General features: G+C 42.0%; 1 protein-coding gene across 2 annotated transcripts in view; it reads left to right on the plus strand.

Moving 5' to 3' along the window:
- Positions 1-2,422: 2,422 nt before the first annotated feature.
- The window catches only part of RIPOR2 (RHO family interacting cell polarization regulator 2), a 98,380-nt gene continuing 78,308 nt past the window's right edge, over positions 2,423-22,494 (plus strand). The window contains exon 1 of one of the 2 annotated variants that reach the window (XM_081873358.1): positions 2,423-2,626. In XM_081873358.1, coding sequence (XP_081729484.1) covers positions 2,542-2,626 — 85 coding nt within the window. In that variant the 5' untranslated portion in view covers positions 2,423-2,541. The remainder of the gene's footprint in view (positions 2,627-22,494) is intronic. The other variant, XM_081873355.1, reaches the window with a different exon arrangement.

The following is a 22,494-nucleotide window of genomic DNA, read 5'->3' on the forward strand; positions in this document are numbered from 1 at the left end:
GTTCTTACTATGTTAAAGATTGCACTCAGTTCTTGTTGGGAGGCGTATCAATGCATGACTTATGGCTTAATGCTGAAAATGCAAAATGTACCTGACTTTAATAGAGAAACAAGCATTGGACAATGGACCTTTTAATGAACCTGGTGTGAGTTTCTAGTATTGAAAAGTGAAGCCAATCAAGTCTGTGATGCTCTCAAGTTTCACTGTGAACATTCTGCTCAGCTCAACAGTTTATACTGCATTTTTAAATATCCAAGAAACAGGATGTTGGAAAGCGTTTTATAGCAAATGGTCTGAGTTCTGTCCTATGTATACACAGAAGTCAGGTTTTGCAAAAGGGGAGAGAACTTTTTTTTTTTTTTAAAAAGCTGCATTTTAGAGCAGGAGATCGACTCTAAAACATTTCCAGATAAATATACAAGTAAAATTATTGCACATGGTTTTAGAGAGAGGCTTGGATGTGGACAGGAAGGAACTTTTTATTGCAGACAGGTTTAGGAAGAGCCTTGGATTTAGACATGATGGGATCTTTTATTCATAGGTGCATATTGTGTGCCACTGGAAATGTGTTATTATTGCTCTTTCACTATGTGATCAACTCTGCACAAACAACTCACCCCAAATTCTGCAAGTGCCAGGTTGGACTTTGATAATAATACTCTCAAGATGGCATTTCAATGGACAAGTGGATAGGTAATAAATCTAATGATCATCATCATCATCATCATCATCAGTAAGTAAAGTCCTAAAATAGCCCCATTGCTTTACAGCTAATAATTTATATAGCATTTTTCATTGCTTTATAGTTTCACTCTTCACATCAGCTAAGCAAAAGGTCCTTGCCCCAAAGAGCTTACAGTTCCAAATCAGATGGCACTGAGAGGACAGAGGGAAGAGTGGGATTTCTTTTTTGTCCACCCTTCACTACACTTCACATCCAAGGCATACCTGACATGCTTTCAGTCCACTTAATGCCTGTGATGATATGTATTGCTGTCCATCCAAAGTTAAGTCTGCAATAATAGACTACTTGAGACATGTCCAAATGGAAACTTCCCAGACCGCAGTCTGCTTGTTTGGCACTTCCTTTCGGCACTTGCCTGCTAATGGGTGTGAGTGGTGATGCTAATGCACATGGAGTATTTTAACAGTGAGATTTAACCAGGTGTACAATGGATGTAAAATCAACACTGGCTAGAAGCATTTTCACAAGTGAGGCTTAAGCAGATTTGTGCTCAGATCAGTCTATGATAAACCCTGCATTGGTTAGAGATTGTTGTTTTTTTCAATTTCCAGTGGGCTGGCCATGTTAGGTCACTTCCAGATTATTTGTTTGGTGAGCATTCCTCCGAATTTGTTCTCACAAGGTTTGCAGGAAAGTTAGAGAACATTGGCTAAGTGCACATTAACCTGATCATAGTACAAAAATATAGTACTTCTCAATAGGGAATCATTTGTGCTAGTCTGCAATATGCTGCTTTTGCTAGGTACAAAAAAACAAGTACACCGTCTCCATTGATTTTAATAAAATGTCCTGCGTACACAGCCATTAGCAATTGTTTGTCAAGCAAAATGATACTTCCCAGTGTAATTTTCAATCACTTTCCTTATTGCAAAAAGCTCTAATTTTGGTGGAGTGCTAAATCAACTTTAATGGCACAACCGGCATTTGCTATATGTGAATCCTACCCAAAAAGAGCAGCAGTCTGCAAAGGACCTTGGGTTGTTTTTGCTGCCACAGACTTAGGGTGCTTCCAGACAGAGGGGGCGAGGGGGCTCAGCTTACAAAAAAAGGTTGTCGAGATACTGCAAATCGGGTATTGGCCAAAGGTTTATTGGTGCTTGTTATTGAGCCCAGAAGTGGCATGCACGAGAAGCACCAATCCTACAATAATCTCGCTTCACATGTGGAAGCAGCCCTTCCATTTCTTCTTCGTTTTAAAATAAATATTTATTTATTGAAGAAAGTTTTCCATCTGCCCCCAGTCCATCCCTCAGTAACTATAACATCACAAGGCACAAATATGTGTGCGTGCGTGAGAGAGAGAGGTTTTCTTTCCTGTGTCCGGTGCAAAAAGTCTGCATGCACAGTGGAGCTGCGCGCCCTTCCCCGAGAGACCCTTCGGAGGAAAAAGAGCCCCCATTCCCAGGAGCTTGGCTTCTGAGAGGCGCGCGCCGGGTGAGCCGGGCGGGTAACCTGGAACCTGCCCTCGCGCCCACACGCCGAGCCTCCGGGCTGGATGAAATTACGCGCCTCTCGCCCTCATGCATAAAACAGGGCGCGGGAGGAGGGGGAGGCGGCGGGCGACCGCGCGGAGCCCAGCAGCACAGCCGCCTGCCCCGCGTCGCCGGGCTTCCCCAGAGCCGCCGCCGCCGCCGCCGCTGCTGCTGGTGGGCCCCACGCCCCACCGGCCAGAGGGGAAACTGGGTGTCCTCGCTTCCCGCTGGGCCCGCGTCCCCTGGGCGCGTGGATTTACGCAGCGCTTCGCGCGCCGCCTTGGAAGCCGCCGCCGCCGCTTCGAGCTGCAGCCTCTGGTGACCATGGAGCTCCCTCCGCGCCTGAACTGCCGCTGCCTGCTGAGGAACCGGCCTTGGAGGCGCAGGACCAAGCGGGGGCCTTTCAGGAGTAAGTGCGCCTGCCAGGCGGGCGCTTTGGATTGGGCCTGGCTTGCTCCTTCCTCTTCTGCTGCCTTCCCTCCCTCTGCCTCCCTCTCTACCAGAGACCTGTAAACCACTGGTATCTTCTTCAGGGGGTTTGCTCCAGGAAGATCACCACTTACTTTATTTTATTTTATTTAAAATAGCAACTACTGTACATCTTTAAATTGCTGTACAGTACTGGATTATCTCACATGTCAAAGTCACTGGCATGAACGAAAATTTCCAACGCCTTATAGTTTTTGAAACAAAATAAAAAAAATCCTTCCAGTAGCACCTTAAAGACCAACTAAGTTAGTTCTTGGTATGAGCTTTCGTGTGCATGCACACTTCTTCAGATACTGAAGTGTATCTGAAGAAGTGTGCATGCACACGAAAGCTCATACCAAGAACTAACTTAGTTGGTCTTTAAGGTGCTACTGGAAGGAATTTTTTTATTTTATTTTGACTATGGCAGACCAACACGGCTACCTATCTGTAACTGGAATTATAGTTTTTGAGTTATAGCTCGGTTGGTAGAGCATGAGACTCTTAATCTCAAGATCATGGGTTCAAGTCCCATGTGGGGTGAAATATTTGAACCGGATGATCCTTGTGGTCCCTTCGAACTATTCTGTGATTCCGTGAAAGGGGGGATGAAAATTAGGGAAATGTTATATACATGCGCAATGCACTTTTTAAAGCAATTTTTTAAAAGCAATGTGGGCTGAAGACGCTTGTGACTGGGCCCCTTCTGGGATTATGGGCCCTGAAACTTCAACTTCATTAGTTTCATAGCAGATCCTCCCTGATCAACCCCCATTACTGACTGCCTTTTTGTCTGCACAATGGAACTTAATTCCATTAGCTAACTTGATGAAGTGGCTCAGCTTCTTTACAGCATGGAAGAACATGCTGAGTAGTCACACAATTAATTGAATATCTATTAATTAAATGCCCATTCCCTGCCCCTCACTAACTTTACAAGGAACACAGTTGAATCAGGGAAATATTTTCAGATGATTTCATTGTGCTTAAGTAGTCTAAACTGATGAATGATTAGCAGGGCTGGTCCACCCATAAGGCACATTGAAGGAGCTGCCAGAGGTTGCAGAACCTCACTGGGACAGTGCCACCATGGGTGCCCCCACCCACTGCCACCCCATCTGGCTCCAGAGAAGCAAGGAGAAGGGGCAGCGACAGGTTCTGACAAGCTCTCGTGAAATATTGCTGCTGCTACCACTTCTCCTCATGGGTGCCACCTGAACCTGGAAGTCATGCAAAAAACCTAAGCCACACAACCCCAGCTACACCTTTCCCTTTCACCTTAGGTAGTGAAACAGGTCAGGCTGCCCCTGATGATTAGGCCTGGACTGTTAGGGTGTAATTCTAGTAAATAAGTTGCTGCATTTATGCCTTTGCAAGCCTTGTGTGATATTTTAAAGACTAGTTGGGATTCACTAGCAGAGTGTTCTTCTGCTTGTCAAGAACTTATCCAGGTTGAGGTTCCACAACACGGAACCCATTTAAAAGCCGTTCACCCAAAACACAGGTGAGCAGTAAAGGGGTAGAGCCCATGTTCCTGAGTGTGGAGCTTACAGAGAAAGCTATGTTGAGGTGTATGGCATTTGATGTGCTTAGAAAGTCCCTGCCACCAAATCTATCCATCCATCCATAACGCTTAGGATAATCCTTACACAATTCAGACTTCAGTTGGGACACAAGCGCAAGGAAAGGGGCATATGACAACTAGCTGACTACAGCTGTAGTGTGCAGGTTAAGTCACATGCACAAACACAAATATATGCTACATATGATTAAGGAATCAAGCATGGAAACATGTACCCATTTTGCAGATCGGGCTCTCTGAGGCCAATAATTTATATTCCAGTGGAAACAAGCCACCACCTTAGTCCTATGGAGAATTACAGTAGGTTTGGCTAACTCTGCATAGAATTTAATTGCAACCCTCATATAATACAGGCCCCCTGGATTTTTGTCGTCAAAAAAGTTTGGGGAGGACTGTAGCTCATTGACAGAGCATCTGCTTTGCATGCAGATAGGGTTGGGAGATACTCTTGCCTGAAACCCTGGACAGTCAGTGTTATCAATACTGAGCTAGATGGACCATTGGTCTCACTCCATATAAGGCAGTTTCCTATATTCCTATCAAAAGTAGGAGGAAATGGAAACCTGTGGTTCTTGCTTGGATCATAGCAAGGCTGATTCTATGCATGCTTACTCAGAAGTAAGCCTCTTGTTGTTCCTCTGGCTTACTCCTAATGCTTGCAGTGCTCTTTTCCCACCAAACCCACTGCCAAAGTCTGCTGATGGCACTTGAAGTTTCCATCAGAAAGCAAAATAACAGTAGCAACAGCACTGCTACACTTCACCAAAAGGTGAAGACCTCTCTGCTTTTAGCACTGCACTGATACTTCATTTCAGTGGAGTTTTTTTATCTTTGCTAACAAAATATATTTCCAGGCCTGGTGCAAAGGTCACATCACACTACTGACCTCTTAACCCAGGGCTCCTCTCCTCTCCCCCACACATCCTTCACTGGGGAAAACTAATACAATTAACTTCAAATTCAGTTTGCTAACCAAGTTTAGCAACAGTGTAAAACATGCCACACCACGGCTGATGCTGGCAAGAGATGAGAAGATGCTGGAAGATGCATGCTTCCTTATTTTCCTATTTCCTTACAATATAGGAAATAGGAAGCTGTGAAGTAGAAGAGGAAAGTGTGGCCCTTCAGATGTTGCTGGACTCTAAATCCCATCAGCCCCAACCCTTATGGACAACTGTATGGGGAGGTGATAGGAGTTATAGGCCAACAACACCTGCAGGGCAACAGGTTCCACAGCCCAACTTTAGACAGAAGGGCGTTCTACATCAGGCCCACTTTTATCAGTGGGTACCCACAATACACAGGTGGCCTGTGCTGGTCCGATGCAGATCACTGCTTATCCAAATGGATAATATGTATGTATGTGCAGCCAGCTATCCTTCTCTTAGGGCTGCTGAGAGAAGGGCTGGTGGCATAAAATTCTCATGCATGCATAGAAGTGATGGGGAGGTTGTGAAGGGTGACTGGATCAAGCCTCAAGACATGGCAAAAGCCCTGTAAAATGTATTACCAAGTTGGGTAGAGATGAGCTGAAAATGAGTGACCCACATCCCAGTGAAGTCAATAGCAGCGCTCCAGCACAAAACTATTATTCAAGGCACATTTCCTCCCCTCCTGTCATCCTTCCTGCCCCTCTGGCAAGGGGACAGTGAGTTAGGCTGTAATGTTTTTTATACCAAAGGATGGCTATTTTAGATCAGTTTGTATGCCGCATGACAGTCTTAAACCCCGATGAAGAGAACAAGACAAATGTTGTTGTTGCTGTTTTCTTCAATATTGGAACAAGATTGGTGGAGAGGGACATCAGCACCTTTGATTTGAGAAGCTGGTTAATGCACACAACAAGTGAAAAACTGTAAATGAGACAGTAGCTGATGGGCGAAAGCAGGTTATCTGCCATGACAGCCTGGCTTAAGCCTGAGGCAAGCATTTGAGTTGATATTGTGAAATATACAATAATTGCAAGAACCAGCATTAACCTACTTATCCACGGTTAAATGTGATGCTGAAAAGACTTTGGGGTCTTGCAACCCTTGAGATGGAAGGGCAGCGAGGTGGGTGGATGGGTGTGGATTGGCTGCTTTATAAAGAAAGCCTCGATTGTTTGGAACCGCAGCGCTGGCTGCAGTTTCATTGATTTCCAAACATGTAACCCAGAAACGTCAGAGAAACCTGTAATAGAAGACTTCTAAGAAGAATGCAAATGTGCTTTGGGTTCCCTGTAATTGCTTGTTTTTATTGTGTTCTTGTGACAAATGTAGGCTGTGGAGGGACCACAGCACATGTTTTGAATGCAGTTAAGTTGCAGGTTCAGTCCCTGGTGCCTCCAGCTGAAAATGGGGAAAGGTCCAAGCCTGAAAGGTTGAAGAATCTGATGCCAAGCAGAGCAGACAGTAAAAACCTGGCCTGGTATAAAGCAGCTCTCCCTATGTGCCCTTTTAAACTTATTTTAATATAGAAGCTACTTAGGATGGACCAAACTCACAGATCAACTCTTCAACCATCATATTTCATCTGCGTTGTCATGATCCCTGTGGAGATGGTCAGATGCCAAGGAGGAAAGGGAGGAGCTTGGAGAATTGCAGCCAGAGGAACCAGGGGAGTTTCCTATCATGATGGAGGAGCTGAAATTGGGCATCGGGGGGGGGGGTGTCTGATCCACCCCATCTCCAATGCCAGCAGTGGCAACATGAACAAGCCTTGCATAGCTGCTCAGAGGAGTGCCCATTTGATTGCCCAGTCCCAGGACTCAGGATGCTTGCTGCACAAATAGCTGTGTCTGCCCCCTACTTTAAATTGAAGCTGCAGGGGGCATGTTGCTTGTTGGATCAATGTGTTTGCTAGTCCTGAGGCATGTATTCTTGCCTGTTGTGTACCTGCTGAACCTTGTAACCTGTACTATGCCTTATGATTTGAGCCAATCTGATTTGAGCATTATCATCTTTAGCAGAACTCGAGCTGGGAGTTGCAAATTTTCATATTTCAGCGAGAGCCCGGACAGGCACAGTTTTTGTTGATGAAGTAGATCCTTTAGGCCTATATGAGTTGTCATCAGCTTCTAAAATAATGCACATTGACTGTTCATTGTTGCTCAGGCTCCCCCCTTTTAACTATTTCCGAATAAACAAAATGGAGACTTTAAAATGGGCCTGTATATAATCTTTCTTTGCCCCATCAAGCCAAATGCAGCCCATTAGCAATGTATGGCAAGTCACAATGGACTTTCTGCCTAGGACTATGAAATGGCAGGCCATATTGCAGGGCTGGATGGACTGTGGTCAGTTTGGCGAGTCACAATTTCTGTTGGGTTCCTTTTAAAGTGTGCATTTTTGACTTTGCAGATTCTGCCATTATCATTCTCTTTTTCCCTAGAAGCATTCCTTCCCCTGACAAGCCTGCTCACATTGCATTCAGCCTCCGTTGAATAGGCTTTGTTACTTTAGATTCTCTTGAACCCAAAGTAGTGCATAGGGTGGTTGCTATGACAACACAGACTAACAGCTTTTACCACCCTTTGGGTAGCTTACAGGATGAATATGCCGTCTAGCTAAAGGGAAACTCATTGACAAGAATAGCAGCTCAATAAGAGTTTCTCATATATTCCTGCAACATGGTGTTGGCTTCCCTGAAGTGATATTTAGTATGCAATATGGGGAGAACTTGGTGTGTAGCTAAATGTTGCAACACACCTAAATTATCTGTCATTTCCTTTTTGAGTCTCACTACAAGTTTCACTTTCCTCATGTACAGTACTTGAATTTTGTTCCCTGGTGCGTTTAAATGACTGGAAAACCAGCTAGCCTTCCTGCTTTCTTGTTCTTCTCTTCCAAATTACCTTAACTTTGTTTCAACTCACACAACTCCCCAGCTACAGTTGCGAATGAAGATATACGAATACCTTCCAAACAAATCATCCCATCATGCTTTTAGGCTATAGTGTTGCAGCAGTAAGGCAGGCAGGGAGGGTAGTGGTGGGGAGAGATTCCATTATTTAAAATAAACTGGAAAGTATGGGCAGTATTCAACTACCACGCTCCATCCGTTCAGGAATTTCCTCTTGTGCAACAACACTTTTCTGGGTCTCCTTCTGCACACCTTCACTAGAGGGTTGAGGGAACCCCCATATCAGGTTTAGGGGAAGGAGAGAGAAAGGAGGGCTCATTGCACAAGCAGAAATCCTTGTGTTCTGATGGAACAGTCGCATAGTGCTACATTGGACAGAACCCTCTGCAAGGGTTTGATTGTGCTAGAATACTTGTCTGTCTCTTTCAGGAGACATACTACCTCTGCTCTCTCTTGCAGCCTTGATAGGCTGGGGAAGGAGAGCCAGCTGTAATGGGGTCCAAATGCAGATCTATTGCAACTGTGTGGCCTTAAAGTACTAGGAAAAGGGCTGTGCTTTTCCCAGCTCTTTCAGGTCTGAGGAGGTGCCTGAATGAACTTATGTGCTAGTACAGAGCCAGCACAAGTCTTTTAACAAGACAGAGATAGCATTGTTTGCTCTGTTAAAGATGCTTATACCAGGAGGTGGACAGGAAGAGCTTGTCTCTGTTGGTTCTGCCACATGGTTTGTGACTTCCAGTATCCCTGATCATGGTATCCTGCTGGAATGGGTCTTGGATCACCATGCTTTATTTATTTACTTCATATATATGTTAGAGATATGTTAATTTATATTAACATATTATGCTAATCCATGATTTGTTACAACCATGGTTTGCTTCACAAACCGTGAGTCATCTGGCAGATGAGCAAGCATGACTTGTTTATTCAAAGCTTGATTTGTTTTCACAATCCTCTTGCTGTATGTCTCTGTAGCTTGATAGGTGCCTGTTGTGGGGTGGACAAACAAACCATGGTTAAGCAAAGCTGTTGGGCTCAGACATACTGCCAAACCACAGTTAAAGCAAGTTATGTTTCCTAAGCCGGCAACAAACCACATCATAGTTTGTTGGTATTGTTACTCTGGTGGGCTGGATTTTCACATTCAAACAAACCATAGTTAGTCTGAAGAATCCATAGCTTAGCTTAGCATTATGTGCAAAATCAGACCACAGTCTAAGTTGGCATCGTGCAGCTTCCTATGCTAGAAAAAACGTTTTTTTCTTTTTTCTTTCTTTCTTTTATGAATTCATTAGAATTGTAGGATTTTATACAAATTGTGGTACACAGCAGAGACACGATGACTGAAATGCTCTTCTAACACAATCAAAGTTAATGTACCAGAGAACCAAATAGAACATTAAATGTCAGCATCCAACAAAAAGAAAATTAACCAGAGATATAATATTGTTTGAAGTTGGGTCTAGGGGGCTTAAATTAGTGAATGGCTCAGATGCAGATGAGGTTGAGTGAAACTGTAGAGGAACCATCTGTAGTGATAAATTTTAGCATTTAAAATTCAGATAATCATTCTTCATTTTAAAGCACTTCTATTATGTTTTATCATGTTACACATAAGCTCAGGTTTATAAATGGTACAGGAAATATCATTATGATATATTTTTACAGCATTTGCATGTCACAGGCAGCCTCTGTGCTATATTCAGATCATATAGAATTCAGATCACTAAAGAATCTAATTATGGAGAACTGCTGGGTTTACACAGCTGTCACTTAAATTCTAGGTTGGTGCTTTTAATTTAGTTCACCCACAGTGAAAAAGTGCATTGCTGATCTATTTTAATATCTTTGGGAAACAAACAAAAACAGCAGTATGTAAATTGACTCAGTGCATTCTCCACCCAGTCAACTGGATAGCGTGACATTTGCTCTTTTGCTGAAATCTCCAGTGGCTAGCTCACTCTTCTGTAAAATGGGTGATATATTTTTCTGCCATATATATTTGACCTAGTTAAGTAGATTACATTCAGAAAAGGAAAAAAGTGATGGCACAAGCTTTGATGTGGTGCCTCAGTTATACAGTAGATGCCAAAACATCTATATTCAAGGACGGCTATATATACATGGAGCAAGTCTTCCGAAGTATTAAGTTCAGATATTTCAGAAGGCAAAGAACAAGGGCAATTTAAAACCAAAACCATTGAGGTCTGTTTAATGCCAAAGGCTTAAGGGGCATTCCTGAGGCCCTGCTATGCCAAAAAGCAGCATAATGTAGTTAGGATCCTATGTACTTCCTGCAATAAAATGATCAGTAAAATGATAGCATTTTAAGCAGGAAAAAATATACCAACACCAGCAGACACCCCAACAACGTATGTGGTATCATTCATGGTGGTGCACACTAACAGTGTTTGTAAAATAGACATGCACACATGGAACCAAGGAACTCATAGTGATGGCATGAAGTGAATGCACCAGTACACACACAAAACTAACTGAACAAAGAAAACTGCTGTTAGCACTACTGTGGTTTGTGAGCCAGGCAGTGGACACGCTTTAGAGCTCCCTGCAGATAGAGGCTGAGTTCCTTCCCATTACAAATGAACTTGCACACCAGGGTATTATTGTGATGATGACATCTATTTAGATGGTGCTTTTGTAATAATGTGTTGGTTCTATTTGTTAGATACAACAAAGTGTGTGTGTGTGTGTGTGTGTGTGTGTGTGTGTGAGATGAAGAAAAATAAACTAGGGCAGAGGAAGAAGGAAGCTTTAATATTTTTTAATCTACATTGTCCACTAAGTGGCAGTGTGACTAGGCTCCAGAAATGAGTTCTTTTGTATCTGACATGGCATGCCGAAAGTGAGAAGCAAAGAATAAAAGCTACACAATGGGAGGAAAAAGGTGACTGATGTAGTGGAATATAGTGGGAACATAGTCACTGCTCCCCTGTCATGCAGTGATAAAACATTTGCTATGCCCAGAGTCCAGCAAAAAAAGAAAATAAGTCTGTCTGGCACAGAGAACGACTATGATTGCACTACAGCAGGGCTCCCAGTTTCATGAGGGTGTCCTGAGGTAGAATTTTCAGTGCATAGCAACACAATGATTGCTGCAGTAGCATCCAAAAACCTTTTCCCATTGCAGCAGGACATGCTAGTAGCACTGAGCTGGCCCCCCACAATGTTCGCACCACACACAGCCTTGAAATGTAGGCAGAGAAGGTGCATGGAGAGGTGGACCAAGGCAGGACTCGCAATGATTCAGTTTAATGTTGCTGTAAGTGCCTTTTGGCTACCACTGCACCAGTGGTAATGCAACTCTATACTCCTGAAATACAATAGCATCGGGCTGCAGTGTGCTTTCATTTAAGAGGTGGTACTGCAAGATGTTCCCTGCTTGCTTTGTCAAGGATGACACAGGAACTTCACCAGCAGTAACCACACTACAAGCAGCACTGAAGTTCTAGATCAGGGATAGGGAATCTGTAGCCCTCCAGATGTTCTGGGTACAATTTCCATCAGGCCTAGCCAGCATGGCCAAGGATTATTTATTTAGTCATCTCAGGAGTAGCACTACAAGTCACTGGAAACTGTCTTTCCCCAACCAGCAAGCCTTGGGTAGTCAGGCCAACCTCCCCTCCCATCTGATGGTGCTATTAGTGAACATCAGGTCAGTTTACAACAAAACAACACTCCGTTGCAGCATGACTGCTGATGAAGGAGCTACTTGTAAACTGCTGTGTATTACTGAGACCTAGGTTGGAAAGATTTGACTCATTGGTTACTTTGCCCATTGGTTACTTGTTGCAGGCAGCTAGGTGGGTTCATATAACCCCAATCCTTAAAACACTGCACTCTCTGCCTGTGAGTTACTGGGTCCAGTTCGAACCATTGGTACAAGTGTATAATGCTCTATAATTGGTCCAGAACCCATGCTCTTAATAGACCGCCTCCTCCAATACCAATCGATCAATGCTTTGATCCAAGGAGATCCTGCTTAAGATCCTGGCAATGGACATGACCCGTGGTGTGTGATGACTTGAGATGGGTGCTTCTTGGTGGCAGCAAGCACCTCAACTGTGGAATTTCCTGTGTGATCATCCCCTATGTTGTCATGTTTTAGATGTCAACTGAAAACATTTTTGTTCGTTTTGAGACATATTTTTTCCTCTGGGTCTTAACAGTTTTGTTGTGCTGCTGTATCATGTTTTGTTATTTTAGTTTTCTAATCATTGTGTACAAGTGCTGTTATTTACATTGTTCACTGCCCTTGTTTCCATTGAAAGGAAGGGCGGTATATAAATAAAATGAATAAAGAATAATATTCTGCCATTTCTACCTGTTTGCTTATGTACCTCTTTCCATAGTTTTTGGAACACTTTCCAAAACATTTGTCTTGAAAGAAAATGGATACAGTGCTATGCAAAATTACTTTGCCATCCCACTTGGTTTGAGGCAATCCTGGGTTCTGCTGCAAGATCTCTTTTTTGCTGTGACAGATGAAAGCAATAGGGGAATTCCAATAAAATATGAGCCATGGATGTGAATAAAGATCACTAAAGCAGTTGTTTCATTGCTGAACATCTATATGCCTTGAAGAATCTGTAGATATATAGGGTTTACAAGACAGTGCTTTGTTCTTGAAATGATAGTAAAACTTTGTGAATGGTAGAAAGGCCAGTGTTGAGTCAGGTTTCATTTGCACTCATTATGTGTTTGTTCCAAAAATATACAGCAAAATGGCAACAGAGGCAACTGTATGAAAATTCCTAGGTCCTGTTACAATTTAATGTGACCAAGAAACAGAGCCCAGGGTGAAGTTATGTTGGTGAAGTGGCTGGGCTATGCAGAAAGAAGAGTTTCGGCTCAGTGGCTTGCATGAACGTTGTGATGGATCAGATCAGAGGTCTATCAGTAATCCAGCATCTTGTTTCCGCAGTGGGCAACCAGCTGCCTATGGGAAATCCTCAGCCAGTATATGATGGCAATAGGCATTTCCTTTGTTTCTCATCAGCAAATGGTATTAGGAGACGTGGTGCCTGTGATCGTGGATGTAGTATGTACATTAGTTAGCCTGATCAATTGGGAGTTTGCTATAGCTCTTCTAAATTTCTGAAGAAACCTGTTGAGTTTGGATTCATTTGCCTTTTCCTGGAGTACATATATGGTGCAATAAGTAACTGAGGTTGAGAGGGTAACTGCTTTCCCCAGTGGTGGAAATGTTTCACATTCCAAGTTGGTGGTTTGGCATCTCAGCTTCCATTCATATAAACTTTCAGCAATTTTCAGCTGTGCTATAAACAGCATCTGCTTGGAAGCCTAGGAGCTTCAAATGCCTGAAGGAAACAAAAGTTGCTGTGGTGTAGCATCTGTGTCTGCTGCCTTTGTTCTTCACTGATATAATTTAGGACATGTCATCTTCTTTCATCTCTAGAAGGTTTTATGGAGAGGAGAAAAAGCTAGCACGTGTCTGCTATTTAATTTGAAGATTTTATATTCTTTGTGGTCTGGCTTCTTATTTATGTTTACTAGCTATTACATAGGTCATAGCCCGACAGATTGTTATAGATGAGCCAGCATACTTATCAGTAGAGATGTGGTAGCCAGGACAGGGGAAGGGTAAAAAAAGAAACAGGTAAATTTTGCCTCCTTGTTTATTTCTAACTACTTTATATCATGTTTTCCAGTGGAAAAATATTGGGGGACACTGGAAAAAGTGTCTATGAAAAGCAATTTTTTTTAGAATGATTGAGATGCTGTTAAAGTTTTTTTTAAAAAAATCAATCAAAACAATAGAGAATGGTAATTGTGACATATACAACTGTCAGAATGAAGATTGATTTCTCCACCTAGAGGATGCGGGCATCTTTGTAAGAAGAGCATGAATTGCTGCTTGTCTTCTTCCAAAGACCTTTGGTTCGATTTGGAGACAGTCAAGCTAAATATTCTGCTTCTGCTGGCATTCTAGAGAGCCAGTGTGGTGTAGTGGTTAAGAGCGGTAGTCTCATAATCTGGGGAACTGGGTTCGCGTCTCCGCTCCTCCACATGCAGCTGCTGGGTGACCTTGGGCCAGTCACACTTCTTTGGTCTCTCAGCCCCACTCACCTCACAGAGTGTTTGTTGTGGGGGAGGAAGGGAAAGGAGAATGTTAGCCGCTTTGAGACTCCTTCGGGTAGTGATAAAGCGGGATATCAAATTCAAACTCTTCTTCTCTTCTTCTTCATTCTGGCTTTGGTCCTCCCTTGTGGTCAAACCTATCACCTATTCCTCATTGGCACAGATACCCTTCTGTGGGTTGTTGTTTTTTTTTAAAAGCAGCTTATTGTCCAGTCTTGCTGGAGAATAAAAATATCAGAAGGTGTTAGAGCAGAAACGGCAAAAGAACTGTTGTGTATGCCAAAGCTTAAGAGGAAAAATCGGAAATGTTGGGTGAGAAATGAGGTCTAACAAATGCCCACAGAAGAAATATGTATTGAACTGGATATATTCATAATTTTGTTTATACAAAACTAGGCATCCCCCTGAAATTTCTGTGGTTTTTTTTATTTGTAAAAAAATAAATAAATTTGTCCCCCCCCCATAGTTTCAAAATTTCCAGAAGTTTTACTTCTCTATTTCTTGCACTCACAGTTATTTGAAAGATGACTTTTAACACAAAAAAAGGAGTTGAGTAATTATCTTTCATAGTGAAACTTCACTTAGGATAGCTGTCAACCTTCTTGGAGCTCATTTATTTATATCCAGATCAATAGGAATTTCTAGTTTGGCTTATAGTCCCCTTTTTTATGTGACAAAACACCTTTCCAACTCTATCATTGTCCTTTTAGTGACTAGTTTTCTTAGGTGCAGAACCCAACATTTTTACACTGATGGGGGTTTAGGCTATTGCTTTTAAGTAGCCTAAGGCAAATCTCATGAATAATCTGAAAGAAGGGAAATGGAAGAGAATATAAAATCAAACATATAATAAAGCACGTATATAATACAACATGCTTACCCAATGTACTGTTTTATCTTAAGATATTGGGGGGGAGTGCAAGCCCATAAATTTACTAATCCATTTACTAAGCCTTTGCACTTTCAGCCAGAGAGGAAAATAAACTCTTGAAACTAATTTATGCATTTGATGTGTTTGTTTTAGCTAATGTGAATAGTGTGGTGTTGGAGGAGAATAAGACCACACACAACTGCTTCCATGGACAAGGAATGCTAAACTAGGTGTGTGGAGATCTTTTAGTGGAAGTAGCTACCGTACATAGCCCTGGTTTGCATGTTCACATTGTGCCAAACTATGGCTTAGCAGAACCATGTGCAGGCTCCTAGATAAGAGCTTGCTCCTACCAGATCCTTTTTGCTGCGACACCACACTGAGCTAAGCCAAAGCTTTCAGCACATTTCCCCCCTCTGCAGAGGTGGGGAATCTATTAGGATGGTCTACTCTCAGACGCTGAGGGATCAATGGGTTTCCAGATGGCTTTTATGAATTTTCCAGCTAATATGACTGGCACTCCTGTCAAAGCCCTGGCCAACTTCTGGAACATCCAAATGGCTCAGGCCATTGACACAATCGCCCCTGAGCACCCTTTCTCTCTTCATGGAGACTTTTTGGTCACCCTGTATGATGACCTCTGCTAGGAGAGAGATAGGGGAAATGCATGCCTGTTAATTCTCATTGACCTCTCAGCAGCTTTTGATACCATCAACCATGGTGTCCTTCTGGAGTGGCCATCTGAGTTATGGGTGGGTGGCACTGCTTTGTGATGATGAACTATAACCAAGAACAAGCATTTGTTTCCATTCATGCCTAGCAAAGAAAGAGCTTGCCCACAAGCCCCGATTTAGATGACATGCTAGAAAGTGGGAGGGAAGAGCAGAGTGGAGAAAGATTGGTTTAGTGTCAGAGAAGATGGGAAGAGAGCTGGCGAAGTGGACAGTGAGGGGACTTGTGGTTCTCTTAATGAAAACAAATGTTGAGCAACCCACTGAGAAGGCACTCTTATCACATACAGGAGGGAACTACTGGGTGCCACTGCTCCTGTACAGAGGGAGAACCACCTCCACAATCCTGAGGCCCCCTCAACCACAGGCTTGGGTAACACATGCACACCAGGGATGCACTGCAACATTTTGTTGTGGAGCCCCACTTCTAATATAGTAACGGGAATACATACTGAACATTTCAGGGTATATATACACATATCCTTGCTGAAATGTAGCTGCTTCAGGAATGAAGAATAGCAACAACTGGATAGTCTGCTAAAAGAAAATATTTGGGCTTCAAAAGTGCAGAGTACACAGGCATTTAGATCTCACAGTGCAGTGCATAGCTGCTCAGAAGCAAGTCTCATAATTTTAGTGGACCTTAACTTCCAGGAAAGTTTCCATAGAGCTGTAGCATTGGTCAGGAACATTTCATCTAGTGAGCAACACAACATTCTGATTATCTCCTTTGGGAGTATGAAGTCATGGCTTTGCATTTGTAGAACTGAAACCTAAATTCTGGGGGGCTTCTTCAAGATCCAGGTCTGGCACCATTCAAACTATCGGGGGGCGGGGGGGCGGAATATTGTTGTAGCTCCGAAAGCCTTATTTTGGAGATAATGAAATGGTTTGTGTGTTTTTTTAAAAAAAAGGTTTTACAAGGCTATGTAAAATAAATCAAAGTTATTTTTATCATTTATATGATGGGCATGTTATTGCTCCTTAATATAAAAAATATTATTAGTTACTTTTAGCTAATAAAATGGAGCATTATAAGAAAAGCATAAGCATGCAGTTGAAAGCTAGAAGGCAACCTGAGCAAGGAAGCAGTGGGTGGGAAAGAGTTAAGGACCGTCTTCCAAGCCATTTTTCCACCCTCAATCACCCCTTTAAAAGTAATCTCAGCCCCACTCAAAACATTGCCTTGACACCATGGAGAAAAAGGTTGTTTTTTACTATAAAAGAAGACAAAGAAAGAACCTTGCTTTATTCTACAGTAAAGTGCATTTCAGGAGTATTGGAACACAAATGGCATACATTCTATTCTATTCTTCTTTGTTGGAACATCATAAGGTGACTTCTCTTCTCATATGTGTATACCTTTCATCTCCAGGAGTGGTTAGATGAAAGTTGTACAGCAAATGTTCTAATGTTCCATCATTTGAATGAAGAAATGTCTCAGTACAAATGGATCTCTGTGGGAAAAATAGCTGGTCAGGGTTAAACCAAGCCAGTTGGCTGCAGCTCAACCCAGGAGTTGTCATGGGCAGCTTAGATGCCGAAGACTGGCAGGTGGCCAGTTCTTAAGCCTCCTGTGAATTAGGGTCTGTGGAGGTAGCTTTAAAATGGTTCCGGTTATGGGGATAATTAGAGGTGTAGTCAAGACACACAATCAATGGAGATAGCCTTGTTACTGCTCATCTTTTTCTTTTCTTTTCTTCTTCCTTTAAAAAATAGCAGACCCTGGACATGGATGTTGGCCTACTGATTGTTGGTGACATCATAAGCAGCATCCAATGAGTTATGGCTAGCCATGCAATGACAAGAATAGTTTGTGGGAAGAGTAACACCTTACACTGACAATGTTGTTTTAGGCTGTGTACACATTACTGTCTACAATGTCTCCAGTGTGCTCCCACCACTGGTGTTTGAAGCTGAGTTCACGTGGTGTTAGGCACAATCTGTACAGATCCTGCCATTTTTTGATCAATATCCCTGTTTGATGCATTTTCCCTCCAGCCAGCTTCCATGCAATTTGAAAATGTAAGCCGCAGTTAAGCTGAGGTGGGGGCCACTTCAAGCAGCCATTGTGCAGGCACGCATTGCAGCAAATGTGCCAGCAGCTTCATTGAATAGGAGTTGGGGAAGTTGAGTGCGATGAAACAAATCAGGTAGTGCACATTGCTTGAAGACACCCTTGTGTACAGCAAGGTAAGAATGTGACTAGGAACGTAATGGAAGGAAACAACCGCACTGTGTGTTAAACCGCTAATGTGTACACATTAGCCTGAAGTTTTCTAATTTCTGAAAAATAGCAAAATTTAAATTTCTGAAATGAGATTTTTTTTAAAAAAAAAAAAGTTATCTGACTTAAATATTTAGTCTGTCCAATAATAAAATCCTATATGTGGAGGATGGTGGATCTGTGTTAGGGGTGTAGTGTCATGAAGATCAGCACAACTTCTGGTGTGTGGAGTCTTTCAGTGGTTAACATTTCAAAGACTACAACTGTTCCACAACATGAGAATTCTCTGATCCTTAATTAAGTAGCATTTATTGCTCTGCAAAAGAATAAATATAACATTACCGACAGTTCTATCCCCTGCAATTCAAACTCAGCCCCCAACAGAATCAAATAAGGTACATAATGGGGTCAACATTGTATCATTCATTTATCAGACAGGAAAGGGGAAATGTAAAATATGAATGAATGAGCTCCCACCAAGGTCTTAACTTCTACTGAAAGGAAGATTAGTGAAATACAAAAGGGTTCAAGATAATTTAATTCTGAACAAGTTTCAGAATAATTTGTGGATATAGAATGTGGATAAGAGGCATTCCAGTTCTTGTTTGAAACCTATTAAGGATATGGATAAGACAGTGTCTCCTCCCCCAAATTAGATTATGCTTCACACATACCCTTACTTTACCAATCTGAATCTGGTGAATGGAAGTAAATCGTTTGAATATTTAATAAACCGTTACTTCATCAACCAGTTGTTTGCACTGAATATTGTTGAGATAGATGGCACTTACATTCATGTTTAGAATTTGGTCCTTTGTCTGCTATTACAAACAGCTGTAGAATTATGATGAAAGAGGCATTTTGGAAGGTGCAGTCCATAGATTTGCACGCCACACTGGCTTCAAAAAGCAAAAAAGATGGCAATGGAACAATAATAAAGAAATGTAGAACTGTGGTTCTTATTGCAACTAGGACATTATTTAGTCAGGTTAGAAATATGAGCCAGCTTTCTCTAATCTTAGCTAAGAAATATAAACCTATGAGCAACTGAGAGAAAATGCAGATGTCACATATTCATGGTCTGAGCTTGATGTCATGTTTCGGAAGTAGCTGTTTTTTTATTCAAATCCTCGCAAGAGCTCCAAATCTGAAACTATGAAAACATGGGCTTCATGTTTGGGGATTATGAATTCTGATGAGAGCTTCAGATTCCTGGGTGGTAGGGATGCATTACATTAGGAGAACGGATCTTCCTGCTGGCACATTTTTATCCGCTGAGAACATAATTGCATGCATGTCAAGTTTGATAGAGAATTGTAGCTCTTAAGTTTCTAAATGAGCTTAATGTTTAAAAGGACTAATTAGAGATCTGTATTTTTTGGAAAAAAATCCATTACGGCAAGATTACAAGGAGTCCTTTTCTATTTTCATAACAAATCTTAGAATTCTGGTGCTGTAGCCATATTTGGTGTTTCCAGGTCATGCAGAATTAAAATAAGTGTCTGTGCTCTCTTTCCATTAGCTATCAAAATGAACAAAGTGTTACATTGATTCAGATGTGCTTGTATATTTGTTGATGATTCTCTGCTTCCTAAGTGGGTAAGTTTAGGTCAGTGGATAGTGTGTTGGAAAACCTTGATTAAATTTTGCCACAGTTTTGACTCGCTGATCCAATTCAGATTACACACTAAACCATGGTTATAGAAGCTAAACTGTGCTTTAGTGTAAAGTCTAGATGGACAGACCATGGTTCACAATTGGTAGGTGAAACAGACCCTCCAGATGTTACTGGACTGCAATTCTTGTTGTCCCTGACCACTGACAATGAGGGTCCACAGGTTCCTCACTTGCTCTACCTGATATTAATTAACATGAAGTTCAATCCTTCTGCTCAGAAGTAAGTCGTAGTGAACACAATGAGACTTAACTCTTGGATAACTGGTATAGGATTGCCTTCTCAATGGCTCACATATGAACATATAAACTGCATTAATTCAAAACTCTTTCCTTTAAATAATATGAAAACTTGTTTGGGGTATTCTGGTCTAAGGCAGCTGTTTTACATTTGGAAGTTATCCCTTATTGTTGCAGCTATTAAGGGATAAAATGTGTGTTTGAATTCACGCATATGCCATGAACCAATATTATTCCAAAATTTAATTATGAGCATAAGAACATAAGAGTCCCAGAGATCCAACAAGTCTAGCATTCTGTTTCCCCACACCTGTGACCAGCCAGCTGCCTCCAAGAAAATGCTCATGGCTAATAGCTGTTGAAAGACTTGCTCTTTATGAATGTGTCTAATCCCCTTTAAAACCATCTAAGCTAGTGGTCATTGCCACAACTTGCAGCAGAAACGGCACAATCCTATGCTTGTCTGTTCAGTAGTAAGTTCCATTGTTCATCGGGACATTCTCCAGGTAAGTGTGTCTAGGATTATAAACTCATTTCCCTAAGTTGATTATGTGTATTTTATTTTGTCTGCCATTTCCACACATGATGCCCACTTTTATAAACCACTATTATGTTCCTCTTTGGGGATATAAACTGCAGTCTCTTCTAATAGGGAAGGTGCCCCAACCTGGTCATTTTTCTTGCCCTTTTCTGTACCATATGCCTCTACAATATCTTTTTTGAGATGGGGCAACTAGAATGGTATGCAAAAATTCAAATGTGGTTGCGCCATAGATGAGGGCATTGCAGCACTGAACGTTCCATTTTGACTCTTACCTAATCCCCATTTTGGAGTTTGCCTTTTTTACTGGCTGGTCCAAGCCGACATTTTCGTTGACTGTTTCTGCTTCAACCCCAATATCTTTTTCCTGTTGTGAGATGCTGTTGTGAAACATTTCATTGAATTCATTTCTGCTCTCATCATGACAGCTGTTTTGAAATGGAAAAGTGTAACTTCCTGTTCATAAAGTCTGCTTCAGCTTTTTTTGTTTCTTCATTTCTTCTTTGCAATCACATCTGCATTTCCATGGTTTAAAAATGCTATGTATTTCATGTGTTGGGTACAAAATTTTCAACTGTTTTCACACTGTATCTGTCTCATATTTCTTACACTGTGTCTACTTCTGCCACTGCAGGCTTCCTTTTTAAGTTAGGGTTATTAACTACTGTAAAACAATTTGATGGTGGATTTAATTTATTTCAAATATTTTCAAAATCCAGTGAAATCCCTTGTAAGCTGCCTCCAAGACTGGTCATCCAAATTTTGTTTGGTATGTCTGTATATCTCCTCCATCCCTAATTATGAGACTCACAGCTTATACCAGACAGCTGATGTTGGACAGCTACCCAAACTGTTGGATTCATGATTCTTAGTGGGGGGAGGGGGGAGAGGATGATTAAGAAAAAATGTTCTCAATCAGTTTAGCTGTCACTGTGAAATCCTTGCAATGTAGCCAGGCTCTGGTTACATGTCAATTTAGAAATCCTGTGGCGCTGCAGGTATAACAACTTGTTAATTATTTGTGAAGTAACAGGCTGTAAGATCTCTGGCTCACATTTTTCTTACTGTACATGTTGTTGATAGGCATGTAATATGAGAATAATCCCTTTGCTAATAGGCCTTGGAGGGAAGTGGGTTGAGAATTTTCAAGAGTATGAAATAATAGCACTTAAGTAAATATTGTTTAGAGGAGGAGAAAGCAATTGTTGGTATGTTTGGGATTGTTGCTGTTGTTACTATTACTACCCCTGCATTATATCAGTCATGCAAAGCCAGGTTCTTTTGCAGCTGTCCTAATGGATGAGAAAGTAGTATCATGTCATTGAAACATGGCCACCACAGACAGAACGTTAATGACTTTATAGAGCTGGGAACATAGGAAGCTGCCCTATATGGAATCAGACCATAGGTCCATCTAGCTCAATACTGTCTACATGGACTGGCAGTGGCTCTCCAGGGTTTCAGGCAGGGAACTCTCCCAACTCTACCTGGAGATGCCCAGCAATGAACCTGGGATTCTCTGTGTTCAAAGCAGATGCTCTGTCACTGAGCTATGGCTCTTCCCATGGGTTCCATTTTGAGATGCTGTCCATGACTCCTAACAATGTCCAACACAGGTGGCTACAACCCTGTCCCCAAGAGTTTTTCTTCCTTCCACTGTGCCTTGAGGGAGTATAGTAGCAGTAGTGCCAGAGGCAGAAACCAGGCAGTGGCAACTTGTTTGAATGGAAGAGCATTCAGGAGATAAATTGTGATAAGCCCTGTAGTGTCTATCTGGACTTGCGCCCACTATGTAAGTACTTGGGGAGAGAGATGAGGAACAGTGGGTGCTTCCCTTCTGTAGCAAATGATCTCTGTCAGAGTCTCCGCAATTGTGACCCCTGCCTTCTTTGCAAAGCTTGCACCTATCCCCAACCGCAGCTTGAGAGCCATTTTGAGAGTTTTTATGGTCAACTTCAAAGGAGGATTGCATGACCAGCC

The sequence above is a fragment of the Podarcis erhardii genome, assembly GCF_964252035.2.
Source record: "Podarcis erhardii genome assembly, chromosome: 8".
Lineage (NCBI taxonomy): Eukaryota > Metazoa > Chordata > Lepidosauria > Squamata > Lacertidae > Podarcis > Podarcis erhardii.